Source organism: Neopelma chrysocephalum, unplaced genomic scaffold (assembly GCF_003984885.1).
Source record: "Neopelma chrysocephalum unplaced genomic scaffold, ASM398488v2 Primary Assembly neopelma1_253, whole genome shotgun sequence".
Classification (NCBI taxonomy): domain Eukaryota; kingdom Metazoa; phylum Chordata; class Aves; order Passeriformes; family Pipridae; genus Neopelma; species Neopelma chrysocephalum.
The window spans coordinates 779,863-802,907 of record NW_020897915.1 but is presented as its reverse complement, the minus strand read 5'-3'; the positions used below and the strand labels follow the sequence as shown (position 1 = coordinate 802,907).

The 23,045-nt window shown below is 46.4% G+C and overlaps 1 protein-coding gene and 1 non-coding gene across 2 annotated transcripts; one reads left to right on the top strand and one right to left on the bottom strand.

Annotated features, from left to right (window-relative positions):
* Positions 1-2,391: 2,391 nt before the first annotated feature.
* Positions 2,392-10,956, bottom strand: TBPL2 (TATA-box binding protein like 2). Its single transcript, XM_027704023.1, has 7 exons — positions 10,906-10,956; positions 7,499-7,902; positions 6,657-6,744; positions 6,315-6,406; positions 5,277-5,444; positions 4,184-4,278; positions 2,392-2,471 (listed from the first exon to the last, which is right to left on the bottom strand). The coding sequence occupies exons 1-7, from the start codon at positions 10,954-10,956 to the stop codon at positions 2,392-2,394; spliced, it is 978 nt and encodes a 325-aa protein (XP_027559824.1).
* Positions 10,758-10,829, top strand: TRNAG-UCC. Its single transcript has one exon. It is a non-coding gene; the product is annotated as a tRNA-Gly (tRNA).
* Positions 10,957-23,045: the final 12,089 nt, after the last annotated feature.

Below are 23,045 nucleotides of genomic sequence, written 5' to 3'. Positions count from 1 at the left end.
ATCAAAACCCAGCTGTACAAGTAGCAAATACTGATGCGCCTCGTAAAAAAAAAAAAAAGCGACAGACGAAGAGGTTTCCTCACCCCAGCTCCGCTGCCGGAGCCAGAATGAGGAGTTAAATACGTGTGATCAGCTCGTGTGTAGGGGCAGAGAGCCCACTCCTCTGCATCCGTGTATCATGGAACAGGTTGGGTGGGAAGGGACCTCAAAGACCATCTCGTTCCAACCCTTGCCATGGGCAGGGACACCTTCCACTATCCCAGGTTGCTCCAAGCCCTGTCCAACCTGGCCTAGAACACTCCCAGGGATGGGGCTTCCACAGCTTCTCCAGGACACCTGTGCCAGGGCCTCACCACCCTCACAGCCAAGAATTTCTTCCTAATATCCAGTCTAACCCCCCCTCAGTTAGTGTGAAGTCATTCCCCCTTCTGTATATAGTGGGGAACACCAGGAACATACATGTGACATAGTCCACACAAGCCAGGATAGCTTCAAGCAATATCCCCCTTCCAAAAAAAAGCCCCAACCCCAACAACAAAACATGCCCTGGTTGTATTTTTTTTTTTTTTTGTGGTAAAGAGACTCCCAGCCTACCGAGCCTGTATTGTTTCCCTTTCCAAGTGTTATCAAACACCAGCAGGAACAGCACTATGGAGAGTAGAACAAAGACTGTTGGTTTGAAGACAAGAGTTACCATAGCAAACATTAAGTTAATCAGTACTTCAGTGAAAAGGCTTTATCCATGCTTTTGAAGAGCACTAATTTTACCAGTGAAATCACATGGCAAGTTCTTAAGTAAAATGTGATTTCTTGAAGAAGGCTCATCTTAGATAAGTTTTTTTCCCAGAATCCCAATAAAACCAGGTTGTTTTCACTTACAAAATATTATTGTAACTCAAGTTACAATAGAGTGCAAACAGAAGTCCAGCCCAGAGCTGTGGAAAGTCTCCAGCATTAGAATGCAAACAGAAAAGTAAGCCTGTGTTTAAAATAGATTTGAGTGTGGAAATCCACAGTTCAACAGTGACCCAGAAACTGATAACAGTTAAGACCAGTTTATCATGAGGAAGTGCACGAAGTTTTTCAGACTCTTTTCCGGAGAAGCAAAGAGATAGTTATAAAAGCACTTGTGAGACAAAGAACAGACACAGAAGATGCAATCACACCCTCACCGAATCAGAAATAAACGTGTGACAGAGAAACTAAACCCAGCAAGACCCTGTTCTGTATTGAGCCATAGCCCATATTGGGTAATTCCATCAAAGACAGAGGTAGCTTTTGGCCTGGGTTGCACTTAATTCATCTAACAGCAACCTCTAGTGGCGTTTCCCAACAGATATCACATCTTCAGGAGGAAAAGAGGGGAGGACACAAGAAAAAACTGTTCTGACTTGCTTCCAGGGAATCATAGAAGGTTCCAGAACAGCCACGGGATAGTCTTTGCACTGTTCCTACTCAAATCACCACTCCGAGCGTGACACCTTCTAAAAATAAAGGCTTGAGTTCATTTGGAGATAAAACAAAGTACAAGATACCCTGCAAAATTACCAAATTTTATGTAATGCCATTGCCTGAGCTCTGGTTAAATAATACAGATAATTAAGTCTTGAGCATCAAAGACTTTTTGTATTTTCCTCAAATCCGGTTTTAAGATGTTCTTGTCTGCACCAAGCAAGCTTCCATCATCTGAGGGTAATACAAGTGGGTACCATTTAGTTAAAAATCTAATTTTTGTCATGTCAAATTACATAATTTAATTAGTTACCCCTCCACCCACACCCTTTCTAGGTATATTCCAGCAGCAAAGGCCTTGAATGTCTTCTCTGGAAAAGGAAATCCTACCCCATCGCACACAAGAATTTACCCAACCAGTAGGATCAGAGGGATTCAGGACACATCCTCTGAACACTGAAATAAACTCGTGTTGGATTTTGTAATCTATATTATAGACAATAATATATTTTGAGCTTAAATATGTACATACAACATTGCAGGAGCAAGGTTTCAATACACTTAGAGCTGAGAATTTTGATAAAGCCAGTTTGAAGTGCAGTGTGGATTCACCCATTCAACAGGGGAAGAGAAATGTTTCTATTACAAAATACTTTTAAGTGCCATCTTAATGTGCCTTCAATTAAAAATACATTCATTTGGCAAGTCTTTCAGCTTGACAGAGGTTGTCAGAACTCAAGTGAATTACAGACAGATACCAGTGAAAGAAAAGAAGATTTCACAATCTATAGAAAGGCACCAGCACTTACAGCATTCAGAAATCCATCATTTGCTTAATGATCCACAACTGTACTGTTGGGTCCAGGAATACCCTTGGCTTGTGTTCCATGCACAGTAATACAAACCCAGGCATTATTCTGAATTGCTTTATGAGCCATGTTATGATGGTTTCTTGAAACCTTTTAGAATGGGGTAGATGTTCTCAAACGCCTCATAGATTTCAGAACGCTCTTTTGCTCCTAAAAAGACATTTATTAAAAAAAAACAACACCAAGAATTAACAGAATATTGAAAATACCTGAATATGGTAAGATCACAAACTGTGAAGAAAGCCAGGGGTTTAAAAGCACATTACTATTAGTTTAAGGAAGAATTTCTATCATACTTCTGCCACCTCAAAGAACAATTTCCAGCTTGCTTTGCTTTAAGATCAGTTTTGTTTAATCTGTGGAACCAAAACAGCAATTTTATGCTCTTGACAGGTGAAAAACATTGGCTTTGAAGGAGGAAGAAAGCAACTGAGAACCACCAAGGTGTCACCTGCTTACAAGTAACAGCTCTGCCTGTTGAAAAGGTAGGTGGAAAAGTAGAAACAAGAAGTGAAGGGCATTTATGCAATACTGGAAGTTGATTCACAGTTTGAGAACTCTCCTACTCCAGCTCTGAGAAGCATTTTTATTTTTAAGCTATGTTAGGGCACGTGTGATTTCAAAGCTTTTTCCATGGTACTGCAAGCAAATCTTTACTACCGAGTCTTGCATTGCTGTAGGCAGGAACGTTCCTTGCCACTGACATTACTCTATCATCAACTACAGGAAAACTGCATTTAAATGAACTAAAAGTTGGATTAAGCCCTGCTCAAGTTGAATGTGTAAGCCTTTTCCTCCTGTCCTCACTTGGACATGACTAATTCATCTGCATTGCCACAACTTTTACTTTCAAAAGTAAAGTTACTATTAAGTTATTTCCTCGATTAGGGGAAAAAACCCTCACAGCTCAGCAAATTCAGTTTTGCCATTGCAGCTGGGCCCAGTGTTCACAGAAGAGGATTTACTTTAGTGCTTCTGGGCCTACTGCACACTCAAGGATGTTTCTTGCCTTTTTTTTTTTTTGGGTACACTAATTGGATCAATGGAATGGAACTGGCCAGTGTGATTTTGCTGTACCTAAGAAGGTGGTGGGATATTGGAGGGGGAATTATTTAAGCTTTATACTGAGAGTGCCCCAGACTTCAGCTGGCTGAGCTCATTCCTGATCTATGACTCTGAGAATCCCTGGCTAAGGCTGGCACTTCCACATGTCTCAAAGCTGTGTTGGGAATATAGATACAGCATTCAGAACTTCTGGGAACAAGTCCCATTTACCTTCTAGAAGCATTTTCATGAGCTTCACAAAAAGAATATGTTAGAAACTCAGGAATTCACCTTTTTTTTTTGACCTGGGATGAGGTACAGGTCTCTGAGCACCCTTACTCAGCAAGGCTTCTGCCTCACGAGTGTTTTGCCAAGCAGTCTGGAAAAAAAGTTCTTAGATCTCCACCCTTTCCTCTGATAATCCCTACTAAATGTTGTCAGTGAAGTGTTTTAAGAAGTTTGCTTCCTGTCCAAGTGATTTTCAATTGCTCATTGTGAGGTTCCTATTTAAGTGCCTGAGTAGTTACAGCGTGCCAGCGCCCTGTTGGCATTGACATGTGGCATTATGCTTTGAATAAAAGAAAAATACTCAAGTAATAGGGAAATCTGAGACTCTACATGAAGCAATAGGAGATTCTAGTGCAACAATACTGATGTTATCTGCAGAAAACACAGATAAGCAGCAGTAGGCATTATTAAAAAGTTCAGTAAGAGGCTTTACAGTGGCAAGATACTAATTTTAAGCTAATGTTCAGTTCAAATGCTCTCTCAGAAGACAAAGTAGCACTAGGCTACAGATATTCAGAGAGACCACTTACCAGTCAGTACAACTTTTCCAGACACAAAGATAAGCAGCACTATCCGTGGTTTGACCATCCTATAAATGAGGCCAGGGAATAGTTCAGGTTCATAGCTGTTCCAAAGCAGGCAGGTAAGATTGGTAAAATGCAAATACTGTTTCAGTGTTGTATGAATAAAGTGCTCCTTAAGTGTATTAACAATAGAGTAATTAACCCCACAGATTTTAGATAGCTACTCAGAGAAAGGCAGGTCAGGCTTTAGACATCTTGAAGAGAAACCACTTAATCCCAGCTGGAGCTGGTGGGAGATCTTCATGCTTACTTTTAAAGATTTCTGAGCCACTTCTGATTTTCCATAGCATTGAAATCTTTATTGTAACCTTCAAACAGCCCCCAAATCACAGAATCACAGAATGGTCTGGGTTGGAAGGGACCTTAAAGATCATCTCATGGGCAGGGACACCTTCCACTAGCCCAGGTTGCTCCAAGCCCTGTCCAACCTGGCCTTGAACACTTTCAGGGATGGAGCAGCCACAGCTTCTCCCTGGGCAACCTGTGCCAGGGCCTCACCACCCTCACAGTAAATCCTTCCCAGGCTGCAAAGAGCCCTTATTAGGAAGCATCTCATACAACTAAGATGACAGCCAAGCGTGAATCTTTAATATATATTTAGCTCCCAAATTACATGCAAACTACTAGATGCGGTGCTAATAAAAGACCACCGAATTGTGATTTTTGTCAGTGCCAAAATCTTCATCCTTTCCTCAGTGATGGCAATAACTAGTTTTGAACAAGCCCCCCTTGAAGGCACAGCATTACCCATCACTCAGCTACGGGTTTACTTCAGGTTGGTGGCTGATGGACATCCAAACAGAACCAAACCAACATCCCAGAAACACGGCGTGGTTTCGTTTCTGTATTCTGCAAATGCAGTTTGGCTTCATGCCTGAAGGTTGGAAGCCTTATCCCTGCAGATTGGCATCTGCTTTGCTGGGAGTTAAGAGGCTCCCTTAGTATTAAAGGCTCACAGTGGAGTGAGGGCATGGACCAGGCTCAAGGAGCTGCAGACACTGCTCCGAGTTGCACGGGGCTGTAAGTGATATCCACGTACCTGGTGAACTGCTGGTGAGTGAGAACCAAGCCTTCCAGCCGGATGGGGAACCTCACATCACAGCTCCCAACCATATTCTGGATCTTGAAGTCCAAGAACTTGGCAGGGAACCCGAGTTTCTGCACCACCCGTGCGAATTTCCTGGCTGCCAGCCGGGACTGCTCCTCACTGAGGGGAGAGCAGAGAGGGGAAAAAAAACCAAACAAATCAACTTTGATTAGTGCTTTCCTCTGCTCTCAAGATGGAATTCAGTTTAGAGCCACCAGTGTGCTAACCTGTGCTCCAGAAAAAGATACTCTAGCAAGTGTCTATCCCCAAAACTGCTCCAGGGAGCTAAAAGGAGTGAGGCACTTGGACATTCCTGTGGTCTGTTTTGATCATGTTGCATCACCCAGAAGTTCCCCTCTTTAGAGAGGTTTCTTTCTCAGTTCCTTAAAGCACCTTCTCAGTGCTGATCCAAGAGTTACAGACACCAGTACAATCACCTGCTTGGGGTGGTGGGGAGGGTTTGGAGAAGAGGTCTCTTAAGTGTAAGTTAATGCATTATCTCATTGGCAGTTTTGGGACACAAAAAACAAGGCAGCTGCTGAACTGGAGGAAAAGAGCTTCAGAGTACAGAAATCAACTTTGCTTTTCTGTAATTCACATTTTCTCTAGAGGCAGATGTGTTGACTGGTGAACACAGACACCGAAGAGAGACTTGACAGACAGAAGTTATGTCCTAACTCACTTTAAAAGTCAGTGAGAAATGCAAATAACTCCTTAACAATTCCTAGGCATTTTAGCAGCTTTTCTGCTGATGTCTGCTCAGCTCAATCTAAATTCAAGGGACAGAAGCACATGGTTCAGGAATTACTAAGCTGCCACCATGGAGAAAGTGAGGCATTTTTCAATACCACTGCTCCACTTTTTCTTGCAATTGTGACAGCCCTTTGCTAGGTACTTCAAATGAGATTTCCTGATATTTTCCATCAGAATGTAGGCATAGCTGCAAGACCCAGACCTTTAGAGAGAAGGTTAAAAAAACCAGAAAAATACCTTTTTGCTCCCGTGCAGACCATTTTTCCAGAACTGAAGATGAGGGCTGTTGTCCGTGGTTCTCTGATTCTCATGATCACAGCAGCAAACCTCTAAAAATTCAAAGGAAGGCCTCACAGGAATTTAGCTGGGAATGTATTTCTAGTCAGTCTTTCAACAACTGATGCTTTTGAAGCCTATTACAACATGCATGTGCTTTGTACAAGTGTTTCTTTAGCACCCTGAAGTTATTTTCCACCCACCTGGGACCGGGGGAGTTGAGACTACAGTCACAGGACCATTAGAATCCATGAGCACTGAGAAAAGGAAGTGAGGGTAAAGCTTTGAGTCTTCAAGACTTGCCTTTGGGTTATACTCTGCATTTCTGGCATGCAGAGCTATGTTCTTCAGATCCAGTTTACAAGCCAAGTTTACAGTCGACACAATATTCCTGAGGAACGAGAGAGGAACTTTCTTACTCCAAAAGCCAGCAACTGCAGAGCCAAACCCCAACATGGACTTAATGGGGGGTCACACTCCAATTAATATTTGTTATCAAACTGATTTCCTGCTTCTTTCCCACTCCAGCACTAAGCTACTTTTGGCAAAACTTCAGTAATTCAATATTAAGATTACACTTTGAGATCTAACAAGGTATGAAATTATTAGTCCCTGAATTCTAAGTTTGTGTGTCTTCCAAAAGCTGCATCACTTAAGTGTTTCACAGATTTGGATTGAACCATTACTGAGTGTTTAGAGTTACTACAGCACTTGAGGTAGGTAAAGGTTGTTATTTTCTATAGGTATAAACTACTCCACAGTTGCCCTACCTTAGACAGGATAGGATCTTTTAACAAGATGAGTGTTTCTCACACCCAACCCTCTGCACTCAGTTCTATTTCTCCTCTTGAAAAAGAAGACTGACAACTTTAAACCCCTGGAGTCTGCTGTCATCTTCACATTCTCCTTGCTGGAAGAAATCCTCCTTTTCAAGTATCTTTATGTTTTTGTCCAACATTGTCAGTTCATTTGCTCCACCTCTCCCTCCAAGATGGGTAACTGCCCCTGTAGTTTTTTGGTTGGGCTTATTTCAGACCAAACCATGTTTGCTACATTCTCTGAGTGAGAAATCAGAGCAGCACCTTGCAGTTCAAGCAAACCCATGGCTACAATATATGCTACATATATAACACATAAAAACTTACTGTAGCTGAGGAAGTGTGCCAGAGCTTTCTGATGCAGATGACACTGGGGTCACAGGAGTCATTGGAGTCAGATGAGGACGCACACCAGGTGTTTCAGGAGATGGCTGAGTTGCACCTGGATTTGGGAAGCTGCTTTCATCCGTGAAGATACCGCTGTCCTCATTTCTTGGTACTGACACATCAAGCTCTTTTGGCATTTCATGACCATCTTCAGATTGACTTTGTTCTTTGTTATCTTGGGTGACATCTGGGAGAAAGCTGAGGTCCACAGAGGAGAAGTCTGTATGAAGCTCTTCGGGCTGATTAAATTGAGAACCGAACGCATCTTTGGTTGTTTGACTTGGAAGTTCCACATCGTAAGGGCTCATGGGAGTGAACAGGTGAGGACTACTTGAGAAGTCATCCTTGAATTAAGAAAAAGTGCCATTAAGGGTCTTGTATTAAAACATTTACTTTAACTGGGAGAGTAAATTAAGATTAATCTTCAATAAGGATATTTCGATAATTTTTCCTCACGATATGTAATTATAGCAAATAATAGTTTTAAGACTTGAAAGTGCATCCTTTGCTTCTCTATCAGCATATAAAAATCCAGATAACTTTTATAATGGAGAGATGCATTTTCACACCACACTTCAGAGGCAGTCTGGAGTACCCCTGTGACACCACAAGCTGAGAAATGCTACACACCTTCAGCAGTGACTGCAGGTACAATCTGCCTGCTGGCACTTTGCCCTTCACAGCCACTGTCACACCTCAGTCATGCACACAACCAACATAATTGCTCATCGGTTTTTCCAAAGAAGACAGCTGGCATTTTCTGGCTGCCTTTACCTCCCATTCTGTACATTCTTGCCATTTCCTCTCCCTGCTAGCAGGGGACAGTGTCAGCGTTGGGTTTGTGCAACAGAGGGCAGCAGCTCACAGAACCAGCAGAGTTTATTCCTCAGCTGCTGGAGGTCACCAGGCTGATTGAAGGGAGACACAGTCAGCACCACCAACATCCTGCCCTCTGTCAAGCTCACAACACACCTGCAAGCAAGCCCTTTGCATAATAATGTCTTCCTTATTATTAAAACCTATTTTTAAAAAATCATCATATTGATGAGGCAAGAGTTTAGGAAAGGATTTATTCCCTACCCATTAGAGCATAAGCCTCTGTTCAGTGGAAAGCTTCTTCCAAAAAGGTGGTTTCTGCCAACACCCACAGCAGGTGACAACTTGGGCTGAGGAATCCATACAAGAGGTTTTGTGTTTATTTAGGCATTTTTGGGCTTGAGAGCTAAAAGGACTTCAAGAGTCTAAGCAGAAACCAGAACAGGGAATGGTGCATAAGACTGAGGCCCTCAAATTGGCAGCAACTGCCTGAACTCCAGCAGGAGCAGGATTTCCAGATCAATGCTTTCCAGCCCTGAGCTAGTGCTGCTCTCTGCTAGTCAGCTCACTTGGCAACACAGCCATGCACACAGGGAGATCTCTGCTCCTACTTTGCAGTATATTTGCCTGTAGACACTTGGAAAACTTCCACTAAGTGACAAATCCTCCCAGAGAACCCTCACTAGCTTGAATACAGATGCAATCAGGTCTAGCTCTGAAAGCATTACAAACACCTACATTCAAAACTGCTCCTAAAATTGGCTTGTAGATGCAGAGACCCACTGGAGATCAGGTGGGGCAGAGTCCTGCTGAATAAGCAGATGCTCCTTCACCCTCTGGAACACAGGATCCAAAGCCCTGTCTGAGAATTAAGGTCAGATACAAATGTATTAACAGTCACAAATAAGAATATATTAAGGAATAACAGAAAATGCATCTATTTTAAAGAGATAACGTTCAAGTTCGCAACAGGGGAAGGAAGGCACAGTCTCTGCAAGAATTCCAGTGGACTAAAGTTTGGGAGCTTATAGGGAAAATTTTGTACAAACCACGATGCAGAGAAGATGGTACAAAAAGACCTCATCACTGTGAGTCTGTGAGACTACTCACATCATACTAAAGGGGCATCAAAGAATGAATGTAACAATCAGAAAAAATTCTCCAGTTTGTTGCATAGCTTAAAGAAAGAAGCTGAGTGGTATATGAGTGTGAAAGTATTAAACAGCTGTAAAACAAGTTTAAAAGAAGCAACAGAAAGCAAAGTGCATAGGGTAGGTAGAGGCAGAAAGGTTTTTATCAGGTCTCCACATAAGTGGTGTGAGGAAAAGCCCTTATAGGGTTAAGTGCTGGGGAATATTGCCTTCTTGTCAGGCAGATGCTCAGAGGCTGTGAAAGGGGGCACAAGACCATGTTTGCTTTGGGCTGGCTGCCAAGGGTTATTGCTATAGACTCCGGGTTAATTAACTCCACTGAAGGCCCCACCAACTGCATAGCTTTGGACATCTCCCAGCAGCTCTGGGAAGGAGATTTCACACACAAATCCTGTGTGAGATCACTCACTTTGGGGCAGCTCGAGGGGAAACAGCCATTTTCACTTCCACCGCAGAAATCCCTGCAACTCAGGTACATGTAAATCAAACCCCGCTGCTTTAAGCAACAGACTTGGATTTTTCCCCCCCCTCCCTGCAGTGATATCACACATCTGCTGTTATCAAGTATCCCAGCAAGTCTGAAATGTAAAAAACCCAGTAGCATTTGTAAAACCCTGATCATACCTCACCACATTATATATGTTATATTATTGTATAAGGCCACGCTCAGAAGGCTTTAACAACTTCCACGAGGAGGTCTCTGGATTTAAACAGCCTATTTGCTGAGCTGAAAAGTAGTTTACAAGCAGGATGCACGTAAAGAAGTTGCATTCCCTGAACGAAGATGACACTCAGCTGTGGAGTCCAGCCCTCTTCTAGTCCCTCACCCCAAGGAGCAAGTCAGTAAGGGAGCTCTACCTGTTTGATTCCTCAGTAAGGGAGGTCTACCTGTTTGATTCATCAGTGCTTTCCAACCACTTGAGATCGCCAGGTCCGTTTGAAATACCAAAAGAATAAGTTTTCACAGACGCTTATGAACCAGCACAATGAGATCCAAGCCTCCTGCCCTCTCCTCAGGGGCCACACACCCCAGTACGCAAACGGGTCCTTGCAAGCAGCATCATCCCTCCTGCAGCAGGTGAGAGCGACCTCCCCTCCGGAGAGGCCCTTCGTGCTCCCGGGAGGTCTGGGCCAGCTCGGGGCAGGGGGGACGGTGAAACTTCCCGGTTTTTATTGGTTGGAATGCGGAGATGACGCATTTGACGCTCGGGCCGCGATCAGAAAACAGCGCCGCGTTGGTGGTATAGTGGTGAGCATAGCTGCCTTCCAAGCAGTTGACCCGGGTTCGATTCCCGGCCAACGCAGTTGTTTTTTTTCTTTTTAGGTTGTTACGTCGTTTGGGTTTTCCTCCGCTCCCCTTTTTTTCCCCACCTCCCTTACCTGCCCGCTGCAGCTCTCCAGGTACCGCTCCAGCACCGACGGGTCATCCATAGGCGCAGCCTCCCACCCAGACCCCACCACCGCCCCCCGGTCCCGGTTTTAACCCCCAGGGGCGGCACCGGGGGCGGGTGCGGCTCGTCAGGGAGTTTAACGCAGCTGGGAGTTCAAGCTCCATCCGACAGCCCTGGAGCGGCTCCTCAGGGAGCATAGCCCCTGGAGCCTCCCGCCTGCCCTTGGCAGGGCTGTCCCAGCGCGTTCTCCCCATCCTGCCGGACTGGAGGAATCGGGGTGCTCTCGTGTGCTTTACAGGAGCCTAAAAGCACAACCTGCTCCCGAGCTCCCCTGAGCCTGCTCCTCTCCGCGGGACTGAAGGGAAACGGGGAGTTGGAGCTGTGATTCAGACCTTGCAAAGGTAACGCTTTTCAGCAAGCAAGCGTGATGTGCCCTTAATTTCTCTCACCTGCCTCATCAACTGGAATGAGGTCCATCTGGTCCTCGGAGCCCCAGGCCAAAAGTATAAACTTCAAACTTAAGGCACTGTGCTGAGATGGTCTGTTCTCAGCGGGGCTAATGCTGCTTAGTGCGAGTAAGTGTTTGGTCCTTAAATTTGCTGTCCTTCCCCTCGCAGACATTTTCCCCTCTGGAGTCTGTTTCTGCCCTTTTTACGGGACGATTTAAGGCCGTTCCTTTTTCCAGTGTGTGGGGATTCCAGGTGTGAGGCAGCACGTTCCCAGCAGGGAGTTCATGTTGTGCCTGCCTGACTGATGCTGTGGGAGTCTCATGCTGCCAATGCAGCTTGGCTTGGGCGCTGCTTGACTCCACGCCAGCAACTGCTGTCTGACTTGTTCCTTCTCTCCTGTCCTGTCACTGCACAGTGAAGGATGGATGGATGGATGGATTTCTGTGAAGGTGCAGCTGGGAACACATCCCTGTCCCTGTCTGGGCTGGGGGATGTGCTGACTGTCATGATCAGTGCACCTGTTGCTCTGCTAGAAGGACTTCGCTTTGCGCTGTGAGATTTGCTTGCAAGCAGCAATCTGAGCTGAGGAAACCCTTTGGGAGGAGATGTCGAAGCCCAGGCATGCAGCAGGTTTTTGGGAGGCACTGCCAGGCTCTTCTTGCTACCCCCAGAGGTGCAGATGCTTAGATCAGTACCCTTTAGCCATGAGGCAGAGTGTACGTGGCTGATGAGCATCCTCCCCTCCTCAGCACAGCCTGCTGGGCTGGTCTGTGGTATTTCTGGGACTTACCTTCCAACTTACAGGAGCCAAAACCTCCTGGCCCCAGAAAAATCCAGCCTCAAGCAGGTTGATTTACATCACACAGCCCATCCCAGCGCACCCAGGAGGGCAAGTTGAGCAGCAAAGCAAGGGGAGGACTCTCAGAGAGGTTGTAGCTTGAATTACAGAGGCTGATGGAGCCAGCTCGGGCCAGTTCAGGATGGTTAAAACTAAAATGTCCCATTTAGGGTTGGTGGCCAGACAGCTCCATGGCCTTGGCTGCTTTTGCAGGCACAACAGGATAGGGTACTGAGGGCTGTGCTGGGGGGCTCTGCTCCCACCAGCAGTGACCAACCCAGCCCTCACAGCTGCTTCATGACAGTGAGGGCCTGCACTGCCCATAGGAATCATTGAACTGAACACAGGGATTGTGCCGAATTTGTTCCATCCTCTGGTGCTCCCCCAGCACGGGACTCCATTGCTGTGCTTCAGCTGGGAAGCTGGAAAACTGTGGTGCTCATGGTGCTTCCCTGGTGTGGCCCTGTCTGTAGCATTGCAGCTGAAGTGCTATGAGTTTCCTCAACAAATCAATCCTTCTCTGCACTGCAGAACCCCTTGGAGGTGAGATATGTTCATCTCGAAGCCCCTGAGGACTGATTTGTCTGCACTTTGTGAACCTGAGATGGAGAGGTCAAATCATGGTGTGTGAGTGAGGCTACATCATAAAACTCTTAATAATGGTGTTTCTTCCTGCCTTGAATATGGACATCCCGCAAATGCAGAGGCACCAGGAATTGATGAGATTTTGGGTGGGTTTGGTGCCTCTTGGGTTAAATGGGTGTAAGGTTGTTTACCCATCTGGAGGCGGGGAAGAAGGGAAGATGTTTAGAAAGCTGAGAGGTCATCTGAGGAGTCAAGAGTCACCACTGTGTGGGCGATTTGAGCTCTCAGGCTTGCTTGGATGTAGGGGAAGGGTCTTCTGGATGCTGCCCAAGGGAGGGGAGGTATGGCTGTGCCTCAGGAGGGCTCTGTGCCCACAGCCTCCTCCTCCAGGCTGGACATCTCCTTGTGGTGCCCAGCTCATGGAGGCTCAGCGAGTGGGGTGTCCAGTGGTGAGGAGCCCCAGTGAGTGAAGGCCCAGGCAGTGGGAGGTCTTGAGAGCAGGAGGCACCGAGTCCCTGGGCTTCCCCCTCCCTCAGTCTCCCAATTCTGTGCCTCCCCTCCTTAGTCATCAGAAGTATTGTTACCTCTCTGCTGCAGGTGTTCTTCCTTCTTCAGCAGGACTGACCCCTGCCATGGGTTGGACAGATATTAATTTAAAATATGTCACTTGGAACTCGTGAGACCCGTCTGCTTGATTTCTGATCATCCAGGTCAAATAACATTATAAAAGGCAACTATTTTTCCCATTCGTACGTAAAAAAAAAAAAAAAAAAAAAAAAGAGATTATTTCTGTCTCAAACTGCCTGAGATTCCCCCCTCCTTCCTGTTTTCCCCACTTTTTTTCCTCCCCTCTTTTTCCCCCTTCCTCCTTTTTTTCCTCTTCCCCTCTGTTTTTCTCCTGCCTTTCCCCCCTTTCCCCTCCTCTTTTTCCCTCTCCCCTTCTTTCCCTCCGTCTTTCCCCCTCCCCCACTTTTTAATTCCCTTTGGAAAGCAGCAGCCATCCAGATCCCGACCGGAGTAACTCATGCCAGGACTGCTCGGGGCAGGGCAGGAGCCGCTGGAGGCAGCCCTTCCCCTTCCCCACGTCCCCGGGAGCCAGTGACGGGGTGATGAATCACTGCGGTGCAGAGTTACTGTAATGATGAATTGTCATGAGTCTTAATTAGCAAATTGGTTAATTTTACTTAGAAAGTTGATGATTAGTGCGACAATAAGTGCTTTGTGTATTCTTTGTAAGAGTCATTCAGTATCTTTCTTCCTCGGATAACTAATTGGAGAAGACTATTCCACAGAGCTCCTCCAGTGCGCCTGAATCAGTCCCTTAAACGTTTCTGTAGCAGACACTGCTGCATCACCTGGATGCTGTAATCTCATTATAGGATGGGACTGATCACAGGAGACTTCCAAAAACCTGGAAGGGACAAGGAGCAAGTCAGTAAGGGAGCTCTACCTGTTTTATTCATCAGTGCTCTGCACAGCTGCCTCCTATTCCAGCATGCTCTGAATGCCTCGCTGCTTGCTTTGAAGTTGGCTAATCTTGGTTTGGCTTTATCTTATCTTTTTTAGGAGCCAGTTTGAGAATTAAAAGCTCGTGACTGACAATGTTCTGCTTTCTGCTCTCCTGAGCTTTATGCTAAACCTTTATAGCTGTAATTGTCTCAGAAGAGTGTAATTGCCTCAGGTGCAGCTTGGATCTCCTGGTGCCCTCGCTGCCTGCAGCGTTTAAAGCTCTGCTTCTGGCTCAGGTAGAAGAGCAACTGAGGGCAGGATCGTGTTCCAAGGAAAAAAAATCAATATAATATGCACAAGATGCCTCCAAATTCAGCACTTTCTAATTACTCCAGGACCCTGCACTTCTCTATCAACAGCAGAATCCAAGTCTTGCTGTGAAGGTCATTCCTTCTGTGTGGTTTAGCCCTGTTTTGGTCCCCGTGTCTCGAGTCCCATCTTGCCGGGGGTGTAAATAGATTGAGGTGCTGAGGATGATCCCAAAGGGGGTCAGGGAGAGGAGCAGATGAGCTGCAGCAAGGTCAGTGGGAGCAAAGGACGTGCATGGAGCTGGAAAAGCTCTTGAGAAGTGTCTGCAGCCCAAAAGGCAACTCAAAGGTGGATGCTGGAGTCTGTGGGTCTGACAAGTGTGACCATCACTCTCTCCTGCTTATCTGTCCCATAATGCTCCATTCTAGACATGATGAATGCTTGTCAGTGTCAGCAAATACTGTATTTACTGTCAGGGAAGGAAAGAAGTCACTATGACTACTCACTGAGTAATAGTGAGTAATTTGACTTTTAATTGTGAATTGGTGTCATCGTTAGATTATGCTGGTGTAAACATGAACAGAATCAGGTCCATTAGTTTTGATGTTTGGTTCTAACTTGCCCTGTGTAAAGAAGGAGTAACTCTCTTGCAGAAGTGAGGAAGTTGAGCCAGAATCTAGTTTAATTTTCCAGGTTTCCTGGGCAGTGGAAATGGCTGTAACTTCCCATTTACCCCGTAGTGCCGTGTGTCTCTCCCTGTATTGGATGATGCAGCCCAGGTCACACAGTGGTAAGGCTGCCTCTTCTTTGTCCTGGTTAAACTGGGGCTCTCTTATTCCCTGAAAAGGGCAGTAATGGGGGGATTTGGTACTTTTTGCAGACATTAGTGGACTCTGAGCACTTGTGTGCCAATGCATGTGCCTGCCATGCTCCCTGGCAGAGACCAGCGTGCTCTGGCTTCTGGATCAGGGAAGAAAGTCCCTTCTGTCACATGGGAAAGGCGTAAACTGGCTAGAAAAGAGCCATTTTTTCTGGCTTCTACAGCTCTATTATGTGCAATGGAGACACTAACTGCCCCTGTGTCAGAGAATTGCTGAGAACCAGACCCAGAGAGGATTGCCAAATCCTCCACTGAATGCCAGAGGAAGCACTGTAAGTAAAAGTCATCTGTCTCAACTGAAAGGCTGAATGGTGACTCAAAATCTCTACAGTTAACTTCATTTAATTTTCCTATCTGTGCAAAGCAACAAACTGATTAAAGGCAGGCATTTTGTATGTTGTTTGCATAGAAATCCACTTGTCCTGGCCCAGCCTCATACTGCAGTGTGGAGGAGAGCCCAGCAGTCTGTTTTTATTTTTCATTCTGTGTTGCATTTAAAATGTGGCCAGAAAAGGGGGGAGCAGAGTGGGGTGGGTGTTAAACATTGGCTGCCCACCTTAACTGCAACCGAGCAATGAATGGCTGCAGGCTTTCTTGGACAGCTCCTCCATGAATGTCACACACAAATCCATCTGACACCTGGGGTCAGAAGTGTCCTTCCCTGCTTTTTGTTAAGTCATCTCTCCCATTTCTGTGCCAAACGGTCTGGCTAAATTGAATTGCATTTAAATGAGGTGAGTGTGCCATGGATCATCTGACTGCTGCTGCTCCCCTCCGAGTTTTGTGACAAATCACTCTAAATGCAAACACTGTGTCTCATACCCTGAACTTACTGCTGCAATTAAATGCTGATCCTTTAAGCTTTATCTGGAAAAACAATATAGTAATAGCACTCCTGCGTGTTTGCAGAGAAAAGGAGAGGTGTGGATACAGCAGGTGCTGGCAGAGCTCTGTTAATTCAGTTTGCAGTCACATTGAAGATGTGAACAGTGACATTGGCATGTCCAGGACCTTCAGTGCAAGCTCTCCAGGAATTACAGCACTTACTGTGATGCCTTCACTGCTGTGTCAGCTGAGCTGTGCCACCACTCCAGTTTCTATTAGCTTATGGTGCAGGAGAGGGCAACGAAATGCAAATGCAATGAGTCAAGGAAGGTTTCTGAGCAGTGCCTGAATTCCCCCTAAAACTGAGTTTTGTCTGAGTGATCAGCAAGACGCAATGACTGACACTGGAATGAGTCCCCAGGGTGCACAGCTCGGCGATTAGTCAGTTCTCATTACCTCTTCCTCCAATTAACGTCAGCAAATCCGTGCTCCTGAGTCAACGAGGACCTCAGGAGGAACTAGACTTCCCCAAAAGGCTGCCAGATGTCAGCAGCAGCTCCAATCCCCTCGCCTTGATGGTTCTGTGCTTTTAACACACATAATTAACTGTTAACACCGTCCTGTTTCTGTCACTCCAGCCCTTCACCCGTGGTCTGTCAATAACCACTGTGAGCTTGGCTGTGACTGAGGAGTCTGTGCCCAGCTCTGCTGTCATGTGCTCCTGCACTTCATCTCATTTCCATGCTCATCCCAGCCAAGCAGGAATGCAGCCTGAGATCCCTTTTGGTAAAGCCTCATCCCTCCATTTGGATCTTCCTCCCTGCTGTCTTTGCCATTTCTCTTGAACAGGTTATGGCATCAGGCTGTGACATCTTTTACTGTAGCTTTTATGGTCAGTCTGTACAAGTGGAATATGAGTTAATTTCCCCCTTACAATCCAAGATACTACATGGAATATTTTTACATATTTTTGGTGTCTGCAGGCTGTGGGAGAAGCTCACTTGTCACAGCGTCCTTCATTATGAAGGTGTCTTTTTTTTCCATCGGTTCACTTACCTGCAACTTGTCAGGAATAATTAAATGCTGTGGTTGCTTTGACCTCCCTTCAATGGGCATTTACACAACTCATAAATACAAGAGTAGCTCCCCTGAGCTCTTTTTCCACGCAGGTAGAGTTGCTCAGGTTTGCTCAGCAATGCTTTGAGAAAAATGAGGATGTGTTTGGAAGGATCCTGAGTTCGTTGTTTCCTAAAACCCATGTTGCTCAGATAATTAAGTTTTGCTTATTAACATTAGGAGTACATTTATCCCCAGGTATTTTTACAGTCCCCTTTACCCCCAAATTGGCACAGGCAGTGCTGCTGTCCAAAATAAATGAAGTGTGTGAAGACAGACAGTTTAAAGGTGTTGAGGAATGTGGCTGTTTCAGACCTCTCATATCTCACTCCACTTTCACCTAATTTGTTAACAGGTATGTTTTTCCCTGTGGGACAATAATGCTTTTCTCTGTGACATTTTATAGAGGACCTTCTAAACCTCCTTTTGTCCCTTTGGGAAAAATCAGTTGAATTGGCTTCTTTTCTGGTGCCTCTCTATTTTCCCTAGAGAATCCAAGTTGGTTCTTAACCCTTTCTATCCTCCAGGCCTTACAGACTCTAGGGTAAAACACTTGGATGTCTTACAAGTCTAGACACAACGTGTGCAGCTGCAGGTTCACTGGTGAGAGGCTTCTCACTGTCTAAAAAATTGGATGTATAGGTGAAGAGAAGAATATTTGCTCATTTTAAGTATGAGCTAAAAGAGAAACTCGCAGAGGGATGCACGGTGAGTTTGCAACCGGGAATTGTTGGGTCTCCTGGGGCAGCAGTGATGTTGTCAAGATGTCTCCTCAGACCCAAGGGTTTGCAAACATTTCCAAGCCTCCAGCCACCCTTGGGACACAGGTGCGTGTCACCACCAGTGATGGCAACCTGGGGAGCAGAGAGCAAGGCTCCCCTTCGGCGTGACACTCATTACACCAGGCAGGTGGCTGCATCCCTTGTGTAGCTGCAGACAAAATACTTTAATATTCACTTAGTCTGCGGTGGCAAGAACAGCTGGGATGGTTCCTGTGCTCTTTGATTTATCCAGACAGGCTACGAGGGTGTTTGCTGCACATTTCCTTAGAAGTTTGTCACAGCCTGACACGCGCCGTTCCCGCGGTGCCTCGCAGAGCTCAATCAGTGTCCTTCCCTGGCTGCAGGAGGAAAACAGGCTGAGCCAGCCTTGGGATACCTCATCCTCAGACTGAAACAGCCCTTGGAGCAGGAGGTCTGTCTGGCTTTCCATTTCTCTTTCCCCCCACCTCATCTCTCACTCCATCTTGTTTGTATTTGCTGCCCATCCTGCTACATTTCAGGTGAATGACAGCTCTGTGCTTACAAGGGATGTTGTGTTGGTGTTGAAAACGTTTTCCTTTGCAAAGGAAAATATCTTCATTCCATAGGTATTGATGGAGAAGAGTATTAATTCAAAACCTGCCCTAGATTAATGCGGAACAGCACAAATAACAACCAGGTACTGTGAATGATGAATGGGAGAAAGGAGTTGAACTGTCACCGTGCTACCACGCAGGGAGTATTTTACAGGAGGCACCGTGTTTTCTGTGTCATTTCTGCGTTTGCTTTACTTAACAATAACCATCCAATCTTAGAAAAATCATCTTCTGCTAAGGGTACTACCAAGAAGGAAGGAGAATATTTGGAACTTGCTTTGAAACAGTTACTCTCATGGGAACTCAAAGCATGTGCTACTCGGAAAGCTGCTTTTCTGTCCAGCTTCCCTGTGATCCCTTTAGCTCTATCTGATACCAAAGGCTTGAGATCTCCAGATTAGGAATTAAATTCCACCTCTGTGGCCCAGACCTGATGACTGCTGGAGTCACAGCAAATGGGTTTTCCTTTACAGTGAGTGCTTCCAGCTGCAGCTGTTGCTTTTCGGTCAAAATTGAACTTTTTTGGGAGAAAAGATAATTAAAGCCACATGATACAGGTGTAGGAATAATAAGTGGCTTGAAAATGAGCAGGGATTATTCAAATGGCAAGCCCTGATCTTGCAGGGGTTTAAGTGCTTGTTTTATTCTGCTGGCATGTGTAAGTACACAGGACAGTTGGGAGGGCTCTGTCCTGTGCTGATGGGGGATTTAGGGTGGCCATGGCATGGCCAGAGGCTGTAAAGCTGGGACAGCTGGGTGGGATGCAGCACTTAGAGCATCAGACAGCAATTGCTGGTGAAAATCCAGAAATGGAAAGTGATGTAATTTATAAATAAGCATTTTTTTTTTCAGTGAGCTTCTAACAATTCGCTTAATTAGCTACATTCCCAGCAGCACAAAATGTGACCGTGATCATCTCAACTTAATTAAAAGTGTATCTATGTCGTGATAGCATGTGGATTATGTGGAGACTTGCAGCAGCCTGATGGATTTTCATCCTGCTCACATACAATGTCATGGTTTAGACCGTTGTTTTTTATGATGAGCTTTTATTCTCCTTGCATGAGTTTCCAGTGCCATTTCTGCTGACAGATGCTGCTTAGGACAGATTTATTTTTATTCCCTTACAGTTTCAATTGGATCAAACATCTTTTTCCATGTAGCTCAAGTTTCCACAGTGGAGTTAATCCTAGTTTACTACTCTAAAAAAGAAAATTGTAGTCATTTTTTGTGACTTTCTTTAGCAGCAATTGAAATGGTTTTTTGGCACATGTGCGTATAATCTATTAATTTCTTCTTCCTGTCAATTGTAGAAATTGGTGCTTATAAATAGTATAAAAAATTTTAATGCAGATAAAAAGAGATAGAGAGAAAATCCAGCATTTGGTTTGGGGTTTTTTTTTGAGAAAAATCCAGCTTTTGGCCTTTTTTTTTTTCCTAGATGCAATCAGTGAGGTGTTGAAACTGGCAGGGCGTTTTGTTTCTGGCATTGATAAGGATCTCTCACATTCTTATATAAAATGCTAAATTGACAATAATCAACCCCCACGAATTACAGCCCCACTCAGGCATAACTTGCCTTTCTCTCCAGCTTCCTCTGAATCCACAGATCTGAAGGCTTTTTCCCTGTGATCTGAGAAAGCAAAATTCCTGACAGAACTAATGGGGCTCCTGCAGCATTTTAAAACCTTTTCTTTTTCCCCACGAGTGGCTGCCTAATGTGACTGAGATTCCAGTGGCTGTTTGCATTATTCCCTCCCTGCAGTCGGGATATTCAGCACCATTAGCCTGCCTGGCTGGTTGGCACGGCTGTGGCTCTCCGGTGAGGTTTTCCAGCAGGTTTCTCAGTCCTCATAATTGAGATAGTTTGTTGCCTTAAGTAAGTGTTGGGTAATGGTACCTGACGTGGGATTTAAAAGCATTTTCAGGCCCTTGTATTGTGCTTTGTGCTGTGATGTTGTGGCAAATGTGTAAGATGTGAAGGACCAGAGATTTCTGGGCTGGTGGGAAGTGGTGTGTTCTCAGCTGAAACCCCTCAGAGCCAACAGTGACCATCCAGCAGGGAAATCGACCCCAACTCCTAGAAGAGGGTAGTGAAGAGAGTTCTTCTGCATCATAGAATATCCTGAGTTGGAAGGGACCCACAAGGATCATCCAGTCCAACTCCTGACCCTGCATAGGACACCCCAACAATCCCACCATGTCCCTGAGAGAGTTGTCCAAACGCTCCTTGAGCTCTGGCAGCCTTGGGGCCGTGCCCACTGCCCTGAGGAGCCTGTTCAATGCCCAACCACTCTCTGGGGGAAGAACATTTTCCCAATATCCAGCCTAAACCTCCCCTGACACAGCGTCCTGTCATTCCCTTGGGTCCTGTCACTGGTCACTAGGAGAAGGGATCAGATCCTGCCCCTTCTGTAGCTGTAGCAGCTGGATTTGCACTCTCTGCTCTCCCATTGCAGCTCAGCTCCTGGCAGGAGGGGCAGCCCTGTCCCTCCTATGCCCTTCCCTGGCTCCTGGTTCCAGTTTTTCTCTCTCTGTTGGCAGGATCCTCATGCGCTGTCTGTGGGGCAGAAAATCTGTTCCCACTCCTGAGAAGCAGTGATTTGGTTCTGACGCCATCTGGAAAACTGCTGTGGACAAAAGCAATTAAACATCAACAAAATCTGCTTCCGCCAAGCCCTGTAGGAACCACTACCAAAATGGTCAATAGAAGCAAGATTTGGCCTTAAATTTGCCCCTGGGAAGCGCAGGGTGGGGATGTTGCCTTTGCCTGGCTCATGTGCTGCCCTCAGCAGCGCTCCTGCAAGAGTGGACTGTCCAGCCAGGATGTGCTGAGCCAGGGAAGCTCCGGGATGAAACAGCAAAACGCTGCCTCGCCAGCTGATGGCCGGTCACGCATTCCAAGTGTCTGTCTCCACATTCCCGTGGCCACCCCGCCAGCCGGGCCTCGCCTCCAGGCCTACTTCACCTCCCTTGCAAAGGCACAGCTTCCGCCAGCATCCGCCTCGCGCCACTGACTTTGTTTGCTCCGGATAGTTTGGAAAAGCGGAGGTGGCCTGCAGCTGAGTGACACACGTGGCTGGAGAAGAGGGGAATGGTGAGCTCTTCCCTCAGCTCCATGCAAATCCTCGTTTGATTCGGAACGCTGCGGAGCGGTTGATTTCTCAAAGATGCGTTGGGACCAATAAACGAATGGTTTGCTCCGAGCGACAGGGCCTGGAAGCCAAACCAGACTGTTCTGTTGCCAGAGGTCTGAAGAAATGACAGGAGGGTGTGTGCAAAGCCCTGGGGTGATGTCAGCCTTCCTGCTGTGCTGGGATAACTCCCTTTTGCCGGCTGCAACCAGCCACTGTGGATATCACAGCCGGGATATCCACAGTGGCTGGTCCTGACCAGCATCAGCAGTGACCCACAGCCACCGCTGCCTCAGCCATCCTTGTCCCCGCTCCTGCTGCCAAAAAAGGTGAATTTTCTCGTGTGCAGCAGTTTGTTTTTTCCCATGAATGTTTGGGACTCTGGAAAGCTGAGGGTTAATGTCAGCGCCCCAGTGATGGAGCTGGATGGGTGCCCTCGGTGGCTTCTTGTGCTGTTTCGTTGTCCCCAAGTAACTGGGTGACAGAGCATCAGTTTCCATCCCTGTGGATTCCCACAGGTCCGTGGTCAGCCACTGGGCTCAGGCAGGAGAAAGCAATCTGCCCCTGTGAGCACTTTGGGAAGGATTCACGTCAGAGGGAAGAAGTTGTTAGGGCTTTAAGAAGTCAGAGCTGAAAAACTCCAGTTAATCTCCCCCCCTGCAGACTCCACAGGCTGGTGGGATGTCACTGAATGCCCCCGTGGTCCGTCTTGTGCTGTGGGCAGGGCTGCTCCACACTGCAGATCCAAATAGTTTTAAGGCATTTAAGGGAAACTGAGGGACAATCCCTGTTTCTGGTCACGAGGAGGTGTCCCGGTGTCCTTCACATCCTGGGGGAGAACTTGGGGTATGTTGTGCCTGTGGGGTCCTCACGCCTGCCCACCCTGCCAGTTCCGGGAAAGGGGGTGGAAAGGGATGTGGTGGAAACTGGCTGGGACTGGGGGGCTAATTAGGGAGGGTGGGGGTCTGGATGGGTGATCGTGTGCGTGGTGGGTCTGGGCAGTGGGATCCCTGCATGGGGTAGTCTGGGAAGGATGGTCACCACACATGGGTGGGGAGATCCTTGGGGATACCTTTGTGCAGGAGATGATTCCCACACTTGGGTGGGGTTTGGCTGGATGTACCCACAGGTGTGGGAAACCTAAGTGGAAGGATTCCTGCATGTGGGAGGTCTGGGTAGGTGATCCC

Bases quoted from the DNA above. Each gene is read 5' to 3' on its own strand.
- TBPL2 (XM_027704023.1), bottom strand. From the start codon at position 10,956: ATGGATGACCCGTCGGTGCTGGAGCGGTACCTGGAGAGCTGCAGCGGG. The intron at 6,745-7,498 runs GTAAGTTTTTAT...CTCGTTCCTCAG, and splicing joins GGCACACTTCCTCAGCTACA to GAATATTGTGTCGACTGTAA. The intron at 6,407-6,656 runs GCAAGTCTTGAA...TTGAATTTTTAG, and splicing joins ATGCAGAGTATAACCCAAAG to AGGTTTGCTGCTGTGATCAT.